Source organism: Gavia stellata, chromosome 17, assembly GCF_030936135.1.
Source record: "Gavia stellata isolate bGavSte3 chromosome 17, bGavSte3.hap2, whole genome shotgun sequence".
NCBI classification, from domain to species: Eukaryota; Metazoa; Chordata; class Aves; order Gaviiformes; family Gaviidae; genus Gavia; species Gavia stellata.
In genome coordinates this window covers 6,315,004-6,333,128 of record NC_082610.1, presented here as the reverse complement: position 1 = coordinate 6,333,128, position 18,125 = coordinate 6,315,004, and the positions used below count along the sequence as shown (strand labels likewise).

The window sequence follows — 18,125 nt, the reverse complement described above, 5'->3', positions numbered from 1 at the left end:
GACTGTGCAATAAAGCATTAATCCATCTAAAACCAGGAGCTTTCTCTATGGCATGAGCGGTTAAAATATTAAAAGAGGGGAAAAAAGAATCACAGGCATCTCAGGATGAACATAAGAGATGAGCAAAGAAATATGAGTACTATTTTCCTAGACGTGCGAGAGGCAAAGGCCAAAGGCCGCTGGAGGGGCCCTTGGCGCACCTCGGCTCAGCACCCGGCGGGGGCTGCGCAGGTCGCTGCCGGCCCCGCCCGGCCCGGCCCGGCCCCCCCGCGCCTGCACCCCTGCGAGCGGCTGTTCCTCGGCCAAGGGCAGCGCACGCCGCCGCTCTGGGCACCCGCTGATGCCGCGGCTGCAGGCTCCGGCCGTACAGAGCCGCTGCGGGCTGGGCAACGGGCGGGTGAGCGCTCGCTGCCCGAGGAACCCTTCCGCCGCCGCCGCCGCCGGAGCCGTGCCCCGGCGCCCAGGCGGGGGAAGGCGGCACGGGGGCCCCGCCCCGGCAGGCGGCGCCAGCAGCGGCCGCTCCCGCCGTGCGCTCGCAGCACCAGCCCGCGCGCGGCGCCAGCGGGGGGCAGCAGCGCGCCGGGGAGCGGGAGCGGTGGGTGCCGCTGAGCGCACTGCCAGCGGGCCCCGAGCCCCCGCGAGCCTTCCTGAGGCGGGCTGGACGTTGTCTAGACTGTTGTCCCTTTGGCCCTGACAGAATGAATTTAATTTAGCTTAATCCCCGGGGGGGAACGAGCGCGGGCCCGCCAGAGCCCACCCCCCCCGCCGGCCGCCCGCCCCCCCACCGCCCCGGCTGCCCTCGCCCGGCCATGCCCGCCCCCGGCGGCACGTCGGGGCGCCGCTCCCGGCCCCATGACGGGGCGGGCCCTGCCGGAGCGCGGCGCCTGGCGGGGGCCGCGGGCGGGGCCGCCGCCGCTTCCTCCCCCCCAGCCGCCGCCTCCCCACCGGTCGCCGGCGCTGCCGGCGGTGGGGCCCGCCATGGGGCTGTGCCTGCCCTGCATGGGGGGCGCCGTCAAGGACGTGGTGGAGACGCCCGACCCGGTGAGTGCGGGGCCGCGGCGGTTTCCCTCCCTCCTTCCCCCCGGCTGTCTGTAAGCGGGCAGTGACGCCCAGCGGCCCCGGGACGGGTGCGGGGAGCACCAGCCCTCCCCGCCGGGGCGGGGTGGGAAGGGAACGGGCCGCCTTCCTTAAAATGGAGGCCGGGCCGCAGGGCCGGGGCCTCCCTGCGCCGCCGCGGCTTTGCGGCAGTTCTCGGCGAAAGGCCTCGTGGCTGCCGCAGAGCCCCAGGAGGGGTGCCCGAGGCAGCGGCTGCGCTGGGGAAGCTCGTCCTTCGGCCCCCGGCTGCCCGGCCTCGGGAGGGGGGGCTGCCGGGGCCGCCCAGGGCAGCCGGGGCCTCCCAGGGCAGCCGGGGCCTGGCACCCCGCAGCCTCCCTCTGTCCTGTCCCGCGCCTCGCTCGTGGGCACTTGTATGGAGAGCGGGGATTTAACGTGAAGGGGGCTCGTGCCATAATCGAGGCCAAGATGACCCTCATTTTAACCACAAACTGGAAAAACTGCGCTGCTCTCCAGTGCACAGCGATGCTCGCTTCTAACTAACCTTCCTAGGATGACATTTCTCCTACACGGGGGGGAAGCCATCTCCCTGCTTTTGTACCCCTCAGCTGAGGATTTTGGGCGGGGGGGTGGGGTAGAAAAGGAGCCCATTCGGCCTGGAAGAGTGAGCTTTCCCTTTTCAAACTCCAAAAGCACCATTTCACACACTGCGTGCCTTCTCATTCCAGTCTGAATTTTTTGGAGTGAAGGCGTAGTACAGACAGCTGAGTACAGATTTCTGGTGGGGTTTGGCTGCAGATATGTCAGCAGCTGCTCTTCTAGCATATTAGTCACTAGAAACACTTTGTTCTTGCAGATTGGCACTGGAGGGAAAGATGATGCTACTTGACTTACGGTTGGCATTTTGTGGCCCTTAGCATTACAGATTGGAGTTATATGTAGAAGTGAAGACTTTCAAAAGAATGTACAAACTGAATTGGAATAGAATTTCACTGTCTTTCACGTTTTATTTAGGAAATAAAAAGAAGACAGCTAGCAGAAGCTGCTGAAAAGAGGCAGATGGAGGTAACGTCTGATGAAACGCCATTTATTCCAAATATATTTTGGTAACTCGTTTATGGGGTAAATAGCTAGGGCTTCTGTGGGAGCACTGGGTATCACGCCTGGACTGTGGTAATTGTCAGTAAATATTTTCCTAATATTATTAATCTTTTACCTTTATACAATTTTTATATATATTTACAACAGAGTTTCATAGCTAGGTGGGTGCTTAAAGACCATTGCAAGATAATTGAGCCTGTGTGGATAGGAGAAGTTTTACAGTAGTTAGAAAACAACCAAAGAATTGAAGAGCAAGTTCACCATTATTTCTTTCCCTGTTCTAAGACTTGAAAACAAGAGATTGAGAAGTATTTCAGACCAGAGTTAGCAAACAATTGTTGTGGTGGCAATTTCAAGTGGTACTGCACTTGTACTTCTCTTACAAATGCAGGTTGTGGGCACTTGCAAGTTCAGTTTATCAGTGTGGCAACAACCGAGCATGTTTCTCAGCTCAAATTCCAGCAAAGAAGAAGTACTAGCTTCTTCTTCTATCTTATTGCTAGGCTTTAACTACTTGAATATCCTTAACGTTAGAAGAGGTAGGATCCAAATGTTCTAGCAGAACGTAGGACTAGCCTTTCCATACTTCTCAAAAAAGGCTTGTAACATACACCATGCAAAATCTACAATAAGTAAAAAAAAAAAAAAAAAAAATCTTGGAGATCACAGCTGAACTACGAAAAGAGAGTAATGTGTTGTTTGTATGGTGTTAGTGACACCATATATTGAGTTAAAAATCGACCAATATTGATGAGGACCATGTTGACCTCGTTTTAAGGGAGTTTGGCAAATAATTGGAGCAACAGCTGAGTGGTGCTTCAGAGTCCTTCTTTAAAAACTCTCGATTTTGTGTCAGACTACTAGAAGCAATCTACATGTAATCTTAAATTGCAAAGGGTTTTTTAAGCGTATCCGAGAAGCGTGTGAAAAGGGAATGTCCCCATCTAGCTCTTAAATTGCTAGAAAGCTTTCCTGGGAGGAAAGAGAAATGAAGCAACTTGGGTTATGGATGGCTTTGAAGTTCTGTGGTAGCTGTCAAGCTGCTAAACAGAAGTATCACTCTCTGTTACTTTTTGTTCTCTTAAAAGGCAAAGAGATAAAACATCTACCAGGATTTTTTAGGACTGTCTTTGAGAGCATTTTAGCCTCCGAATGTTGGGTAACGGAGCTGTCTTGCAAGCAGCCTAATTCAGTTTTCCCCTCGTGAGGGACAAGAGAGGAGTAGATCAGATGTCCTTTTCTGCTTAGTGTTTTCCTGTACACGCTTCTTAACTGCTCGTTATTCAGCCTGAAGTCGTGTGAGCTGTTCTTCCTTTTGGGGTGCTGTAGAGACAGTCTGGGTACCTAACTCACTTGGAAGGCCAGTTGCCTAAAAGCTAGAAATCGTGGGGTCTAAGTAAGTTAGTATTTGTTGGTAAGATTTGCCTTAGTAGCCTGTTGAGAATTGTGCTTGTCAGCAGGGCCTTGAATTTCAGGTGAGAGCATTGCTGGTTTGCCTTGGTAGATTTTAAGATGATTTGCATAGCTTATGCTGTAGTATCGTAACTCTAAACTTAGCTAAGAGTCAGTTTTTAAAATATTTTCTTTCTAGGTTTACCGTGTTAACTGTTTGTCTGTAGTTCTGATAACTCCTGCCATCTAGTCTAGGTTCTCCTTAGACCATCACCATGAGGATGTGAAGCAGACAGTTCACAGAATCACAGAATCAGTACGGTTGGAAAAGACCTGTAAGATCATCGAGTCCAACCTGGGGGGAAAAAAAAAAAAAAAAAAAAAAAGAAAAAAAACACACAACATCAAAAAACCCACCAAAAAAAAAAACCCAAAAAAAACCAAAAAAAAAAACCACCAAACCACAAAATCCACGCCACACAACAACAATAACAAGCCACAACCCACCCAACACCACACAGCACCATGTCCATCAAGCTACATCCCACAATGCCACATCCACACGCTCCTTGAATACCTCCAGGGAGGGTGACTCCACCACCTCCCTGGGCAGCCTATTCCAGTGTTTCACCACTCTCTCAGTGAAGAACTTTTTCCTAATGTCTAGCCTGAACCTCCCCTGTCGCAACTTGAGGCCATTTCCTCTAGTCCTGTCACTAGTCACTTGGGAGAAGAGACCAACACCCACCTCTCTGCAACCCCCTTTCAGGTAGTTGTAGAGAGCGATAAGGTCTCCCCTCAGCCTCCTCTTCTCCAGGCTAAACAACCCCAGCTCCCTCAGCCGCTCCTCATAAGACTTGTGTTCCAGACCCCTCACCAGCTTCGTCGCCCTTCTCTGGACACGCTCCAGCACCTCAATGTCCTTCTTGTAGTGAGGGGCCCAAAACTGAACACAGTATTCGAGGTGCGGCCTCACCAGAGCCGAGTACAGAGGCACGATCACCTCCCTGCTCCTGCTGGCCACACCATTTCTGATACAAGCCAGGATGCCGTTGGCCTTCTTGGCCACCTGGGCACACTGCTGGCTCATATTCAGCCGGCTGTCGATCAACACCCCCAGGTCCTTTTCTGCAGGGGAACTTTCCAGCCACTCATCCCCAAGCCTGTAGCGTTGCCTGGGGTTGTTGTGGCCGAAGTGTAGAACCCGGCACTTGGCCTTATTGAACTTCATCCGGTTGGCCTCAGCCCATCGATCCAGCCTGTCCAGATCCCTCTGCAGAGCCTTCCTACCCTCAAGCAGATCAACACTCCCTCCCAACTTGGTGTCGTCTGCAAACTTGCTGAGGGAGCACTCTATCCCCTCATCCAGATCATCAATGAAGACATTAAACAAGACCGGTCCCAAAACCGAGCCCTGGGGGACTCCGCTTGTGACCGGCCGCCAGCTGGATTTCACCCCATTCACCACAACCCTCTGGGCTCGGCCATCCAGCCAGTTTTTTACCCAGCGAAGAGTGTACCTGTCTAAACCACAGGCCGCCAGCTTCTCTAGGAGAATACTGTGGGGAACAGTGTCAAAGGCTTTGCTGAAGTCCAGGTAGACAACATCAACAGCCTTCCCCTCATCCACTAGGCGGGTCACCTGGTCATAGAAGGAGATCAGGTTGGTCAAGCAGGACCTGCCTTTCCTGAACCCGTGCTGGCTTGGCCTGATCCCTTGGGTAACCTGCACGTGTCCCGTGAGCGCCCTCAAGATGAGCCTCTCCATAACCTTCCCCGGCACCGAGGTCAGGCTGACAGGCCTGTAGTTCCCCGGATCCTCCTTCCGACCCTTCTTGTAGATGGGCGTCACGTTGGCAAGCCTCCAGTCATCCGGGACCTCCCCCGTTGACCAGGACTGTTGATAAATGATGGAGAGCGGCTTGGCAAGCTCCTCCGCCAGCTCCCTCAGCACCCTTGGGTGGACAACAGTTGACAACAGGTTTCTCATCTCTGTACTACTGCTATCCACACAGCCTATGAAGTTTGAAGGGTAAATGATCACACAGGTTATTTCTCACAGATCACAATTTAGAAGTTGGATTTCTTACAGCCTGGGCTAGCACTACTAACACAACCTTTTTTTCTCCCCTGCATGTAGAGTTCCCATCGATTTCTGTGGTCGCTACACAGAGCTTGTGACTTTGTCTGTCCGCTTATTGAGTGTTAGAATAGAAGCTGTCGTCATGATTTCAGTCATCTGTATTGTATCTCTAGGTAGCCTTTTGATAAAAAGAGATGGAAGAAGTGAACGGATGATGAAACACCTAAATTTCTTGGAAATTCTGCCTGCCCGAATCGTCTCTTCCCAGTTAATTCTGTTTGTGAGGGCAAGAATAGGCCCTGACACTTGAAAAACCACAGACTAAAAATTTATGGGAGTTTTGGGAAGGGAGGTTCTGGTTCTGCATCTTAGGATGCAAAGCAGGTACACGTAATTGCATTAAATATGTTCACCTGGGTGTAATAACAACATGAAACAAAACCACACTCTCATACCTGTGGGATCAAGAGCTCACAGTACAAAGAAGTATCCTGAAAGGTCTGGGTTTATGTAATAGTAGCATTACTTAATGTTTCCGTTTCTTCACGCAAACCAGAATTCACAAAATGCTGTTGCCCAGACTTGCAGTTTGGTTTCTATCCAGAAAAAAAGCTAAGTGGTCTTACCCAAATGTGTTTTCTCCCAGGCTTCCTCTCGAGGTATTAAGAACGCTTACTCTGTAGAGCAAAAGAAAAAGAAACAGGAAGAAATAGAAAAAAGAATTGCAGCTTCAGGTTCTGGAGGAGAAGGAGGACTGAGAGTAAGTTCAAAAAAGAAACAATATGATGCAACTGTCCTTATATTCACTGAGAAAATCTCTGTTTTGTTGTCATCTACAAGACTTAATCCAAGAGGAAGGGAAATGGAATAGAAATAGAAGCATGTGTCATTATCACACAGTGTTCTCAATGAGACTTCATTTCTGGGACACAAAGACAGCAAGGGTGGCAGAGAGCTCCCCCCCCCCCGCCCTTTTTCCCCAGTTTCTGCACCTACGATGCATCAGCTTCACGGTGCTCTCAGCACTGTGGACCCCCTCACTGAGTTGACCTATACTTAGTGTCCCTTTTCAGTACTGGTTCAGATAGTCTCTCTTCCCTCAGAGTTTGTAGAAAATGTTTGAACTAAGTAGGGTAATGGCTTTGGGTTTCATGTATGTATCTCTCTTCACAAAAAAACCCCAGTATCTATGCCAACACTGTATGATGAATTTTACTGCTACTACTTTTCTAATGTAAGCTTTGCCTCAGAAGGCCAGGCAGAGACGTAACTATGAATTAGAATCTCTCCAAGGCAGTAGATGCATCTGGTTATTGAAACACAGGCTTCGTAAGCTTTCATCTCTTTCCTTCATTGCTACATATGACTCAGGGGGCAGGAGTTTGTATAAGCTGCTGCGCTGCACGTCCCTCACTTGCTAGATAGAAAAGCTGTTGTAATAGTGAGTTTACTGTCTTTAAACGACCTTGTGGTGGGTGGGTGGGTTGGGTTTTTTTTCTTCCTGCTTTCCCCTATCTTCATGCAAACCTGTGGTGCATTTTGTTGTTTTTGTCTTTAGTGGCAGGTTGGATAAAGAGGTATGGCTTCTGAAGAGAAGATGGATGTTTACTGCCAGTAACTTGCCAGTTTCTGCAGCTGAGCAGCACTTACTCATCATGTGGCTTTTGCTGTTTGCATATGAAGACTCAGCAGTACTTCGCCATTGTGAAAGGACAGATATGGAAACATACACTAAGAAGCTCAAGAACTAACTCTGAACACTACATTTTGGCCAAATTTGTTTGTTTGTTTTATGTGCATGCTTTATTGCTTCCCTGTCAAGGGAGTGAGATGGTTTTTCTCACATGGAAGTGGCCTCCTTACCTGTAGTCAGTCAGTAGGTGTACGCTGTCTGGTCATTTGATGTATGTATGTCTGCTTGTGATTGCTGCAGAGCTCAGGTGCCCAGGTGTTCTTTTTGATGCTTATTTCAAGCTCTACAATTAAACTTGGACCGAAGTCTTCATGTAGGAAGTTGTTCATAAATATATGTATATTGGAATATGTGGGTGACAGCATTTCTCTTCAGTTTCCTAATGACTTTTGAACTGCTTAGGGATTTAGTGCCTTTTGCAAAGGAGAAAGCAGATTCATGGTGGGTCCTTAGAAATGGAAGCATTTTGTGACACTAGTTAAAATAGAGACCTTTATAAGCCCTGTATACTTATAGCAAGAAAGCTGTTTTGTTATGAGTCTAATAATTGTTCTCCTCATTTTCTCATGTGGATTTCTTTTGAGCCTGTAAGTATTTATAATGAATCCTGGAAGTTAAACATGCAATTAAAAATACTGTTATTAATTGTTCTCCTTTATTGCCACAAGAGGGCAATGCTGCACTTCTGAGGATTTTGAGAAACATAAAAGCAAAAGACTTACTAAGTCATTTCTTGGATGGTTCATTTCCTCAAGTTTCTCTACTATCTAAGTGGGTTTGTTACAGCACAGTAACATTTGCCAAATGCCCAAAGTTCTGTTGCTTTTCTTCTGTATTCAGCTATGTCTGTAATCCTTTTCCCCAGTGAAGCTGCCTTTGATGATTTAGAGCTACCTAAACTATGGTGTTACAACTAGACTTTCAAACTAGGGGCCTCGAGCCACTGCTTGGCTAGAGGAGGGATGTTTGTTGCAGCATGATCAACACTGTGAATCTAGCTCTTGTTTTCCCCAGAGAGCATTATGCTTGGCCTTGGTATGTTACTGGCCCCATTTTTGACCTACTTTAGGCTATGGAGGTTGTGGGGTTTTTTTTTTTTCTTTCAACTACACATTCTTTTACCTCCCCAAATAGTGTCTCACACTGTCTTAGGAGCACAGTCCTGACACAATGAGTTTCCTGGCTTAGCCTTCCGACTTGAGTTGATAAGGGAGGCTTTTCAATATTAATATAATGGTGTTGGAGCTAAAAGGCGGCATCCTTGGCAAATGAATACCTTCAGTTTCCTTTGATTGCTGGCAATTGCTCTCTTCAGTGTATTAATTGGTTGTAGTGAATTCAAGTCTTAGAAAAATGCACTGAAACACAATAAAATATGCTAAACATCAATTTGAAATGTGAATTTCAATTCAACATCTGTCACAGGGGGTGTCCTACAGAGACACTTAAGCAGCACTTAACACTGGGTTGGTCACTTGGGGTATTTTGAAGTTAATACATTCTTCTTTTCACTCTCTATCATACCACCCCCCCCAAAACCGTAAGGGGAGGAAATAACCATCAGTCTCTTTATCCAAGCCCCCACTCTATGAAAGAGCTACCATGCTGACTGAACAGGAGTCTGTGCTTGAACTAACATCATGAAGACTTTCACTCAAAACAATTGAAATAACCTAGTGAAACTAATCGCAGTTTTGTGAAATCACCCATTAATATTTCCATGCTGTCAGAATTGGAGGATTTTCCATGCACTGTGCATCCTTGCTAGGCAGCCCAAGGCAATCCTGGTCTCTTCTGCTCCAGCTGCTGTCACCAGTCAAGGTGCTCTGCATTTCAGTAAAAGATTACCACCCTGTCTGAACACCCACACTGCTCCTCATCCAGCTCTTAGTCCTGCTAAGGCAGTTGGCTTGCTTGTGGCTGGCTGCCTGGCAGCTTTTCTCACAGGTGGGAGTAAAGGTCTGAATTGCCTCAGATTGAGTGGACCTTGTATTGAGAGGCAATTCTTGCAATTCAGAATTCCCACAGAAGCAAACACTGCTTCTCTCTCTCCATCCTTTAAGTAAAAAGCACAGACATACCTGTTTTTTAAGAGTCCTTGTTCTGAACATGAAATTTATTCCTGCAGCTGAGAAAGACATCAGAGGATTTGGGGGGGGTGTAGTTGTGCATTACAAATAGCTGATCGGTAAAGATATTTTTAAAAAGGTTTCTACACCATACCTACCTAACTGTTCCAATGGCCAGTCTGAAGTGAATCTGGGAAGTGATTTGGGTAAATAAAAAACACCTCATGCTGGTTTAAGTTTTCTGATAACGTTAATTTCAGTTGAGAATGAAAACAAAGCCAGCAGTTCGGTAGTATACAACTGACAGCTACCTGAAGTGTACCATTAAATGGCAAGCCTGAGAGCTGCGTGGATCAGAGCTGCACTGTGCTTGTAGAAAAAGACACCTCCTCTCTCTTTCTTACCACTTAGTGCTGCGCTAAGTAAATACGAAACGCAACAGGAATTTCATGCTTATTTCCCCCAATCCTAGATGTTTACTTCACCTTAGAAGCTGTTAAAATACATCCATCCATGTAGATTATCTAAGCACTTGACATTTTGTTTGCTTTACAGCAGTATCACTGTTCCTCTTTTCTCCACCTTCTGAAAGCATTTTCCGTTTCTTGCCGATCACTTGAAAAACTCCTGGCAGTCAAAGATGAATGCTCGTAAGCCGAAATGAAAGGGCTGACTCTCAATGACTGCAAAAGCATAATCTTTGTTGCAGTAACAGAACATGAAACCATCTGCTACTGCATATTGTTAAAATACACAGATTATGCCAGGGAGAAAGTGTTTGGGGCAGAACTCCCTGAGGTTTGGGAGGATACAGAAGCCGCGTCTCCACAAAGGTAGGCAGCATCGCTGCAGCCCTTAAGAAAAGATGACTTCAGCATGTGGATTTGGCAGGGTGACAGTCTGAATCGTTGGGACGCAGCTCATCAGGCGCAAGCTGTGCCAGCAGTTGGATGGGGATGTAAAAACCTGTCCAGCCCCATAAACCTTCACGTGATCCCGTATGTCTGTTCCACCTTACTTTAGATTCCTAACATACCACAGGCTAAGGCAGTGGGAGACACAACGGCAAGAAAGAGCACTCTACCTCCTGCCCTGTCAGGTGCTGCGTGTCAGCAGCCAAGGAGGCAGCACAAGACGTAACCCCGAAAAGAACCAAACCCTTGGAAGCGTCTCTAGCAGATGCTTCTGTAACACTGTGGTGTAGCAAACAGCTCATCTCCCTGATCTACAATGAACACAGATAATGAATTCAGTGTTGGGTCTTAAATGATAAGAAACTTGCTATACCTTTCCACACACATATATTGACACCTTCCTATTTCACTCATCCCCACCAACAGCCCTTGAACTAGTTTCCATAGATTTTTACTTACCATCTCTAAATTGCTGTTGGAAAACAGGTGGTAATGCAAAGGAAGGAGCAATTATCATTATAATTAATATAAGAAAAAACTATCCTCAATCAGTTATGTAAATAATCCTCCCTGGAAGAAAAACTCCAGGTGATACATGAACAGCAAGGTGACAGAAGGTACCTCCTGTAATAATAGATCTTACAGTTACATTTCCAAACTAACTCTGAATTGCTTCCAGCATAGTAACGCTTACTTGATATTATACAATAGTAATGGTTTTTGAACATAACGTTACATAATTTAGCCATCTTGAGTTTTAGCAGAGTGAGTTACTCGCAGCCAGCAGGAGCTCCCATGGGGTTTGTTCTATGGCCCAACAAGGAGTGCAAGAAAAGGCTTCATTCCAGCTTGTAACAGTTCAACTTTTGAGGAGCCTGAAAGTCCTAAACACTCACGTTCAGCTGAGTTACACAGCAATACAGTAAACTAAAATCACTACATGGCACTCTTCCTTACACTTATCTTCCACGGCTAGTTCAACATGGCAGCATCTCACCTCCTGCCCTTTTAAAAAGGAACTATTCCACAGTCTCAGCAGACCCTCCCTCACCTGGGGGCACAAGAGGAGAGCTGCAGGTCTTCCGTGATGGTACTCCACCATTCAGTTCAACCTAGCAATCTACACTAGATACCTTAATACCACAGATTTGGGCATAGAAACTTTAATATAGCTAGCTGATCAACCAGGGGGTGTTTTTTCCCCACCAAACAGTTTCTACATCAAGTCTGTTCCTCCCCCATCACTGCAACAAGGGCCATACCTTTTTGAGCAAGACTTTGCTGCTCAGTTTTAGCTTTGTAAATTGAGCCTTGAGCTCCTAACAAACTCCCCAACTCCTACATTGCTGTGGAATCCAGTCCACTAAGAAAATACCATTTATCAAATCAGCAACACTTACCTTGCAAATAAAATGCTCCCCAGCCCTTCCTCCAGAGTTAACTCGCTTACTGCCCTTTTCTGTTTGCTTTATTGATGCTCCTGCTTTCACTTCCTCCGCTGCTATCCACACCCACAGCAGGTGCATCAAATGCAGCAAGTCCCACCTGCAAGCTTTTTACACAGACTAGGTGGCCGTGGCAATACTTTAGAAACTCCTTTATAGGTGTCCCATTCTGGAACTGGCGAAGTTGAAGTTTTAAGTCAGAAAGTGTTTTAATGTGGTTTTTCTTTTTTTTTTTTAAGATGTTTGAGTACCCTAAATCAAACGTCCAAGCATGTAAAGCAGTTCATGTTTAATTTAAAATCTTGATTTGGATTTACCAGGTTTATTTGTTGACGTTTAATGTTAAAATAAACCTAAGAATACTTTTTTAATAATTATCTGCTCTTGAGTTATTAACGTGTAAACACCTTCAAATATTTTAAAGAAAAATAGTAATTGCGTAATAGTAATGCAAACTTAACCTTGATTGATGGAAATACAACTACTTATGTTTTAAAAAGTAACCATTATTTCAAAATAAACGTCTGACACTTTCACGAGGGATTTCTTTTTTCTTCTCTGTTTATTTGAAAACAGATCTCTTGGTGCATGGATTAAGATCATGATTTTTTTTCAGCTGTGCTGCATTTTTTTTAAAATACCGTTGCTCATGGTCTGTTCCCCACTCCCATAAAGGTTACATACATTGCTTCTATGAGAACTGGGTCTTCCTATGGCTTTTCAAAGGATTTACTGCCTGCGTGTACGTTTATCTTCCCAGAAAATGTCTCAAAATATGAATAAAAGGCTGCAATTTTTCTTTCTAAAAACATGTTTGGAATTAGGTACTGCTACCTAGTATGGTGCACCAAGCAATTGTGAAGTGTTTGTATGTAGCAGGTATTTTTAGACGGTGAGGTAGAATGGTTCCACAGAAGTGAGATACAACGTGCTGATTTTAATAAGGCATGGAACATGAAAGACAAAGATCTTGATCCTGTCTAGCCAGTAGATATTGTGCTGTTAATTTTGAAGGCCACAGGAGCAGATCATAAGGCTATGTTTTAAAATTACACATCAAAAAATACAGAAAAATACCAGTTGGTACTTAAAAAATAATTTCAAGAATGCTTCCGATTTTTTTCATTCCCTGCAAAGGAATTTTCAATACAATCCGGTATTTCTGTGCTATCTGTAGTAAGCGCATGCTTGCCCCGTTCACCGCGTAGCTCATTATTAGGTTAGGAGGCAGTATTTGTTGTACATTGCAGGCATCCAGTCAGTAGCAGCAAAGTGCGGGAACACAGATTACAAATAATAAATAAGACTTTTCAAAATGTATGAGTATTTTAAAAAATTTTATTTCATTTGTAATGAAACAACTGAGTTCTGCTCAAATTTATAGAGTCAGCAAAATAATCCTATAAAATGATTTTTCTAGGACGTTACAAGGCACATAAATTACCAAATATAAACATAGAAAAGTAGCCAAAATAATGAACTAAGCCCCCATATGCCTTTAGCTATTTTAGAGGTGTGTGAATGATTTACAAGAATGGGAATCACTCTACTGACAGGGTAATGAATATTTCACATTTGGCATGACCAACAAAATTAAAAGGGGAAGGAAAAACTCGTATTCAAGAACAGCATAATGTTTTGTGACTCAGGAGGGACTAGCATCTTCGGAGGCTCCTCCTTGGGTCAAAGGGCTGTGCATCTTCTACTGCTTCCCTTCGGGGGTTGCGGTACCTCACCCCGCTCGCACACCTCTATTGTCTGGCAGAGGAAGGGGCAACCTCTCAACTTCCCCGGGCTTCTATATTGGGCAATGTTGTAAAAAACAGGAAGGATCTACGTCCAGATCTAGCACTCAGCATTGTCTTTAAAGAGTAGAAGGTGTGGGGGTTTTTTTCTTGGGCTTTTATTTTTTTTTAAAGTAATCGCTTTGGGAAGTCGCTTGGCATGCAATAAGTCTTTATATTCTACTGGTTAAGAAAATCTTGCAACCCATAAAAATAGTCAATTTTTATTTCATTTTAAGAGGCATTACCAAATAATTTCCACAAATATTCATTTTCCACCTGCATATATATTTTTCAGCTAGCCTAACAGTCAAGGATTCAATGTAATAAGATTTTCATACAAATATATTGTATTGTGTATTTTCTTCCATTAACAGGATCCACTCCTTTATGTAACTCTAAGTATACATTCACATATTAAAGAGTAATAATTTGGCTAAAAATATATGTCTATTTCTTATTTGATTGTAGTAATTAGCCTATCAAGGGTAATTTGCTATAAAAGATACAGTACTAGAAATAAATAGTTCTACAATTCAAAGATCTTCAAAATGGGTTGCCATTTCCAGTCTGTCTTAAATTTTCCAAAGTCCTTTTAAAGCAGAAACTAAATTTACTACACTTGAGAAAATAATTTGGACCTACGTACATACAGTCCCAATCACACGAGAAGCTTATTTCACTTAATCTCCTTCTTGGTTTTGTAATGGGCAGAAACAACCAGATAATTGTCTGGATTCATGTCCCTGAGGGTTGGAGACTTGCTCTGGATGGGAGAAGTTTTCCCATCCACTCGGGAGATCTGCAACATTCGGCACGGGTCATGCTTCAGTAAGTAACCTGCAAAAGTCTCCCATCCTCCTCCAACACGAACCATCACGTGTTTGTTGTGCAGCATCTGAAATTACATATACAGGAGAAAAACCACAAAAACTCTTGAAAGTGAACCATTCACTGGGAAATCACATTTCTTCTACTGGAAAAAGCTGCGCTTACTTTAATTAAAAGTCACAGACAGATGTTAGTAGTCTGCGTCACAACAAAAGGAAAGGAAAAGAAATAGTAGAATGGTTTTCATTTGGATTTTGTAAGTAAATTAAAAAATCTGTAAGAAAGTGAGATAGTATTTAAAACTAAAGGTTTTCATATTTTCTATAAGCAATGCTACATGTTTTTCTAGTCCTGTAGCACCGAGTGATCCTGTTCTTCATGTGTTTAGTATAAACATGTTAGGGAACGTGCATGCTTTTCAGATTAATTTTTTGAAAATACCTTAGTAAAGACACCATTTTATATGTCTTGAAACTGGCTTTTCTTTATAGCATAGGGTTCTATAGAAAAGGAGTAGTGAAGGGCAAACAACCAAAACAATCTCCTCTATCTCCTAAAATATCAAAAAAGTTATTTAAGAAAATGAGGTACCATTTAGTGTAACCATTGAGTATTGCTGACATACATTCTAACTAAAATAGTCTAACAGTGTAATTAAAACAGTCTAATGAGGGACATCAGAAACAACGTATCTGGAACTGTTTGGAGATACCTGAATTTATGCTGAGTTGTGAAAGAAAATACCAGAAAGTCCCCAGGCTCTTACTAGTGGGACAGCTCAGTACTGCTCACGCTTGCTGTCTTTATTCCAGAAACACTGGGGCTTGACCTACAAAGCAATTTCAGGTTGAGAGGGGTATGTAGCTGCCAAACGAGGTACCTGTCTCTAACGTACAGCCTCCAGAACCACACTCGTCTTCTGCCTAAACTCAAAATTTTTCCCCAAGTACCAGTGTAACTTCTCCCGTGTCCACTCCTGTGAGTTCAGCTGGCAATTTCACCGTCATTTCTCTCCTCCATGCAGAACAGTCAAGTAAATGCCAGTGAGGTACCATAAAGCAGCATATTCTATAGAGGCCACATCACGAATCACGCATTGAAAAATGCTTTGATCAGTACATCTTATGAACCGCTAAACATCATTTAGCCGTAGCACCAGAAATTAAAAATCGCCCCTGTAAAAGGCATGCTAGAGGATGTTCAACGTAGTCTGGGTAACGACATTTGCATTTATGGCTGTGATGCGTATATGGGCTCTTCTACGCGTCCAAAACTCCCTCGAGGGCTGACAGTATTTGCAGTTGAGACGTGGCACATAAGCCTTTTGTAACATAGCACAATTCAGGTTAGTACACGCAGCATAGACAACAAACCAAGAAAAATTCTCAATCAAACCATATCACAGATAGTAAAAGGCAAAAACGTAACTCTTCAAAAAAACCCCAAGCAACAAACACCCCTCCCCAGCCTACAAATACATCGTTTGGCTTCTGTTACATGAGGAGACAGGTTTGCCTGGAGTGAAGAAAGCATGGAAAACTGTACAGCTTTCTAGAGTTTGAAAATCAGGGTAAGTTCATAAGGAATCAAACTCTTTATTTGAATAAGCAGCTGCAGGTGAAATCTGGTTTGAAAGTTTTTTATCTAAAACATTTCAATGCAAGGGAAAGAATTGTTCTTGCTTCTGCATTTTGGTTTTTATGTGAAACACAGTGGGAAGTCAAGTCAGCTGTACAGTTACCGAAAAATAAAGTTACTTCTGATCCACCCTAATGAGAGCACACTCGAGTACTCTTAGTTTAATTAACATCTCTCAGCTACTGAGACTGTCCGTGCTGCTGCTCTGGGTTGTAGGAGCGTTAGCCTCTGCCACGGCTATACACAAGTGAGGTTCTTCTCTAGATTTACATGGATATGAAAGCAGAATCAGACTCACATCTTCGCCAATCACACTTTTTGTCTTTCCTCTCCAGCTTTGTATTTTAGTTTCAAGACTTCATTTTGATCTGACAATGGTATGATCAGCCTTCAGCAGTGTGAGATTTGAATCGAGTCTCTAGTCTGGACAATATATCATGAAAGAAGCAAATGGTTTTTACATCAAGTTTGAAAACTGCAGTTCAAATGGTGACACAGCCTTGAGACAAAAGACTCTACAGAATTTTATTTAGCAACTTTCTCCTTTTTGAATGCCTAAAAAAGCATTTGAAAATGCCCCCCAAATTTTTCACGTTAAAACAATTTAAGCCCAACTTTGGTCCTCTACAGCCTGTGATGGTGCTGTGGGAAGGAGTTAACTGTTGCTGAATTTCAGCTTCCACATATTGTCACGGGGGATTCACGTTCCAAGAGCAGTTAGTATCTGGACTTCTGAGTAAGAGTTAGGAACGGGAAGTTAGCAAAAAGTATATTTGGTTCAATCGCCCTTAGGGACTACTGTGCAGACAAATAAAACCTACTGCTGGTATGTTACTTCCGGATGCTCAGGTTAAATGTACATCTTCTGTCTTTCCCCTCTTTTTTTTTTCCCCCTCTTTGTATTATTATACTATCATAAAATTCATTGAATGCTTGCTTTCTATAGAGACTGGGTTTTCCTACATCCTAAATATAGTCATGGTTCATGCTGTGCTGTGCCCCAAAAGCACCATTTTACTCCTACGGCCGTATTTTGATGTTAGTAACAGCAGCACAAATCCAGAATTACTCTGCTAGCCTCAGAAGTGCTCCAGGTTCACAGAAGTACAAAGGATTTCTCACAAAAAAAAAAAAAAAAACAAAAAAAAAACCCCAAAAACCCAAAACCAAACCTAAAAAACCCCCCTTGCTCTTTCTAAACAAAAAAGCCGTTTCCTCCCCAACATACTTCAGCTGAAACTTTTGAGATTTTATGATCCACCCAATTCAGCTCTTCCACTACATGAGATCTCTGAGAAAGAAAAAGCTGCGCTCTACAATAAAGATTATTAGTCCATTATCGATGTAAATAAATTCATGACATATGCGTATTCTCACACTGTGATCTAGCCAATTGAAAGTGAGAAAACCCTTTCTGTAAAATAAAATCCAACATATGTTTACAATTGCTGTAAATCTTCATGATTTCTGCTGTGTCTGAAGCAGGGCTGTCACTAAAGCTGTTCCCTCTAGAATCTGTGTTTAAGTTAGAACGGTTGAATCTATGGTGAAGCAAAGATATGAGAAACCAGGTGACGAGACAATAGCATCACAGAGAGAGAAATTAGGGATTGTTTTGGTATGCATTAAGGCTGTATCAGGAGATAACATGAAAAATAATCAATAAAAATTAGGTGAACTAAGCTGTAATTGCATAGGACTTTGGCATCAAAGTGAAATAGAGTCTAAACGGTTCCGGTTTTTACATAAATAAGTTGAGAGTGCTTTATGGCTTATTAAAGAGGTATTAGGCTGCATGTAAAGATATTAAGCTCATGTAAATGAGCATAGTTTCAGCGACTTCAAAAAAATCTATTCTGTTTTATACGAACTGAAAATCTGGCCCGATACTGTTATTCCCGATATTGTATTATAACTTTTTTAAAGAATATTTCAGGGAAGGGAGGGAAAGCGGGCGGAGGAATTACACGCTATGGATCTGATCCAGGTACTGCCAAAGCCAACTGAAAGAATGCTACTGACTCGAAAGGAGCTTGGGCTGGGCTCTGGAAGCCAAACGCAGCTACCTAAAGCAAATCACAGCCTGGAGTTAGTTGGTGTGATTTTAGGCCAACTTCAGAGA

The 18,125-nt window shown here is 44.1% G+C and overlaps 2 protein-coding genes across 2 annotated transcripts in view; one reads left to right on the top strand and one right to left on the bottom strand.

Moving 5' to 3' along the window:
- Positions 1-965: 965 nt before the first annotated feature.
- On the top strand, positions 966-8,711 carry SVIP (small VCP interacting protein). The gene is made up of 4 exons (XM_059825969.1): positions 966-1,041; positions 2,068-2,118; positions 6,276-6,389; positions 7,188-8,711. The coding sequence occupies exons 1-4, from the start codon at positions 979-981 to the stop codon at positions 7,200-7,202; spliced, it is 243 nt and encodes an 80-aa protein (XP_059681952.1). The 5' UTR covers positions 966-978; the 3' UTR covers positions 7,203-8,711.
- A 5,502-nt stretch (positions 8,712-14,213) lies between these two features.
- GAS2 (growth arrest specific 2) overlaps positions 14,214-18,125 on the bottom strand; it is a 93,856-nt gene continuing 89,944 nt past the window's right edge. Inside the window, exon 8 of the mRNA XM_059826013.1 lies at positions 14,214-14,432. Coding sequence (XP_059681996.1) covers positions 14,214-14,432 — 219 coding nt within the window. The remainder of the gene's footprint in view (positions 14,433-18,125) is intronic.

What these genes read in the sequence shown, in the direction of transcription:
- SVIP (XM_059825969.1), top strand. Translation starts at nt 979, where the DNA reads ATGGGGCTGTGCCTGCCCTGCATGGGGGGCGCCGTCAAGGACGTGGTG. An exon ending in TGGTGGAGACGCCCGACCCG is followed by an intron (nt 1,042 to 2,067) that starts GTGAGTGCGGGG and finishes CGTTTTATTTAG; the next exon opens with GAAATAAAAAGAAGACAGCT. An exon ending in CTGAAAAGAGGCAGATGGAG is followed by an intron (nt 2,119 to 6,275) that starts GTAACGTCTGAT and finishes GTTTTCTCCCAG; the next exon opens with GCTTCCTCTCGAGGTATTAA.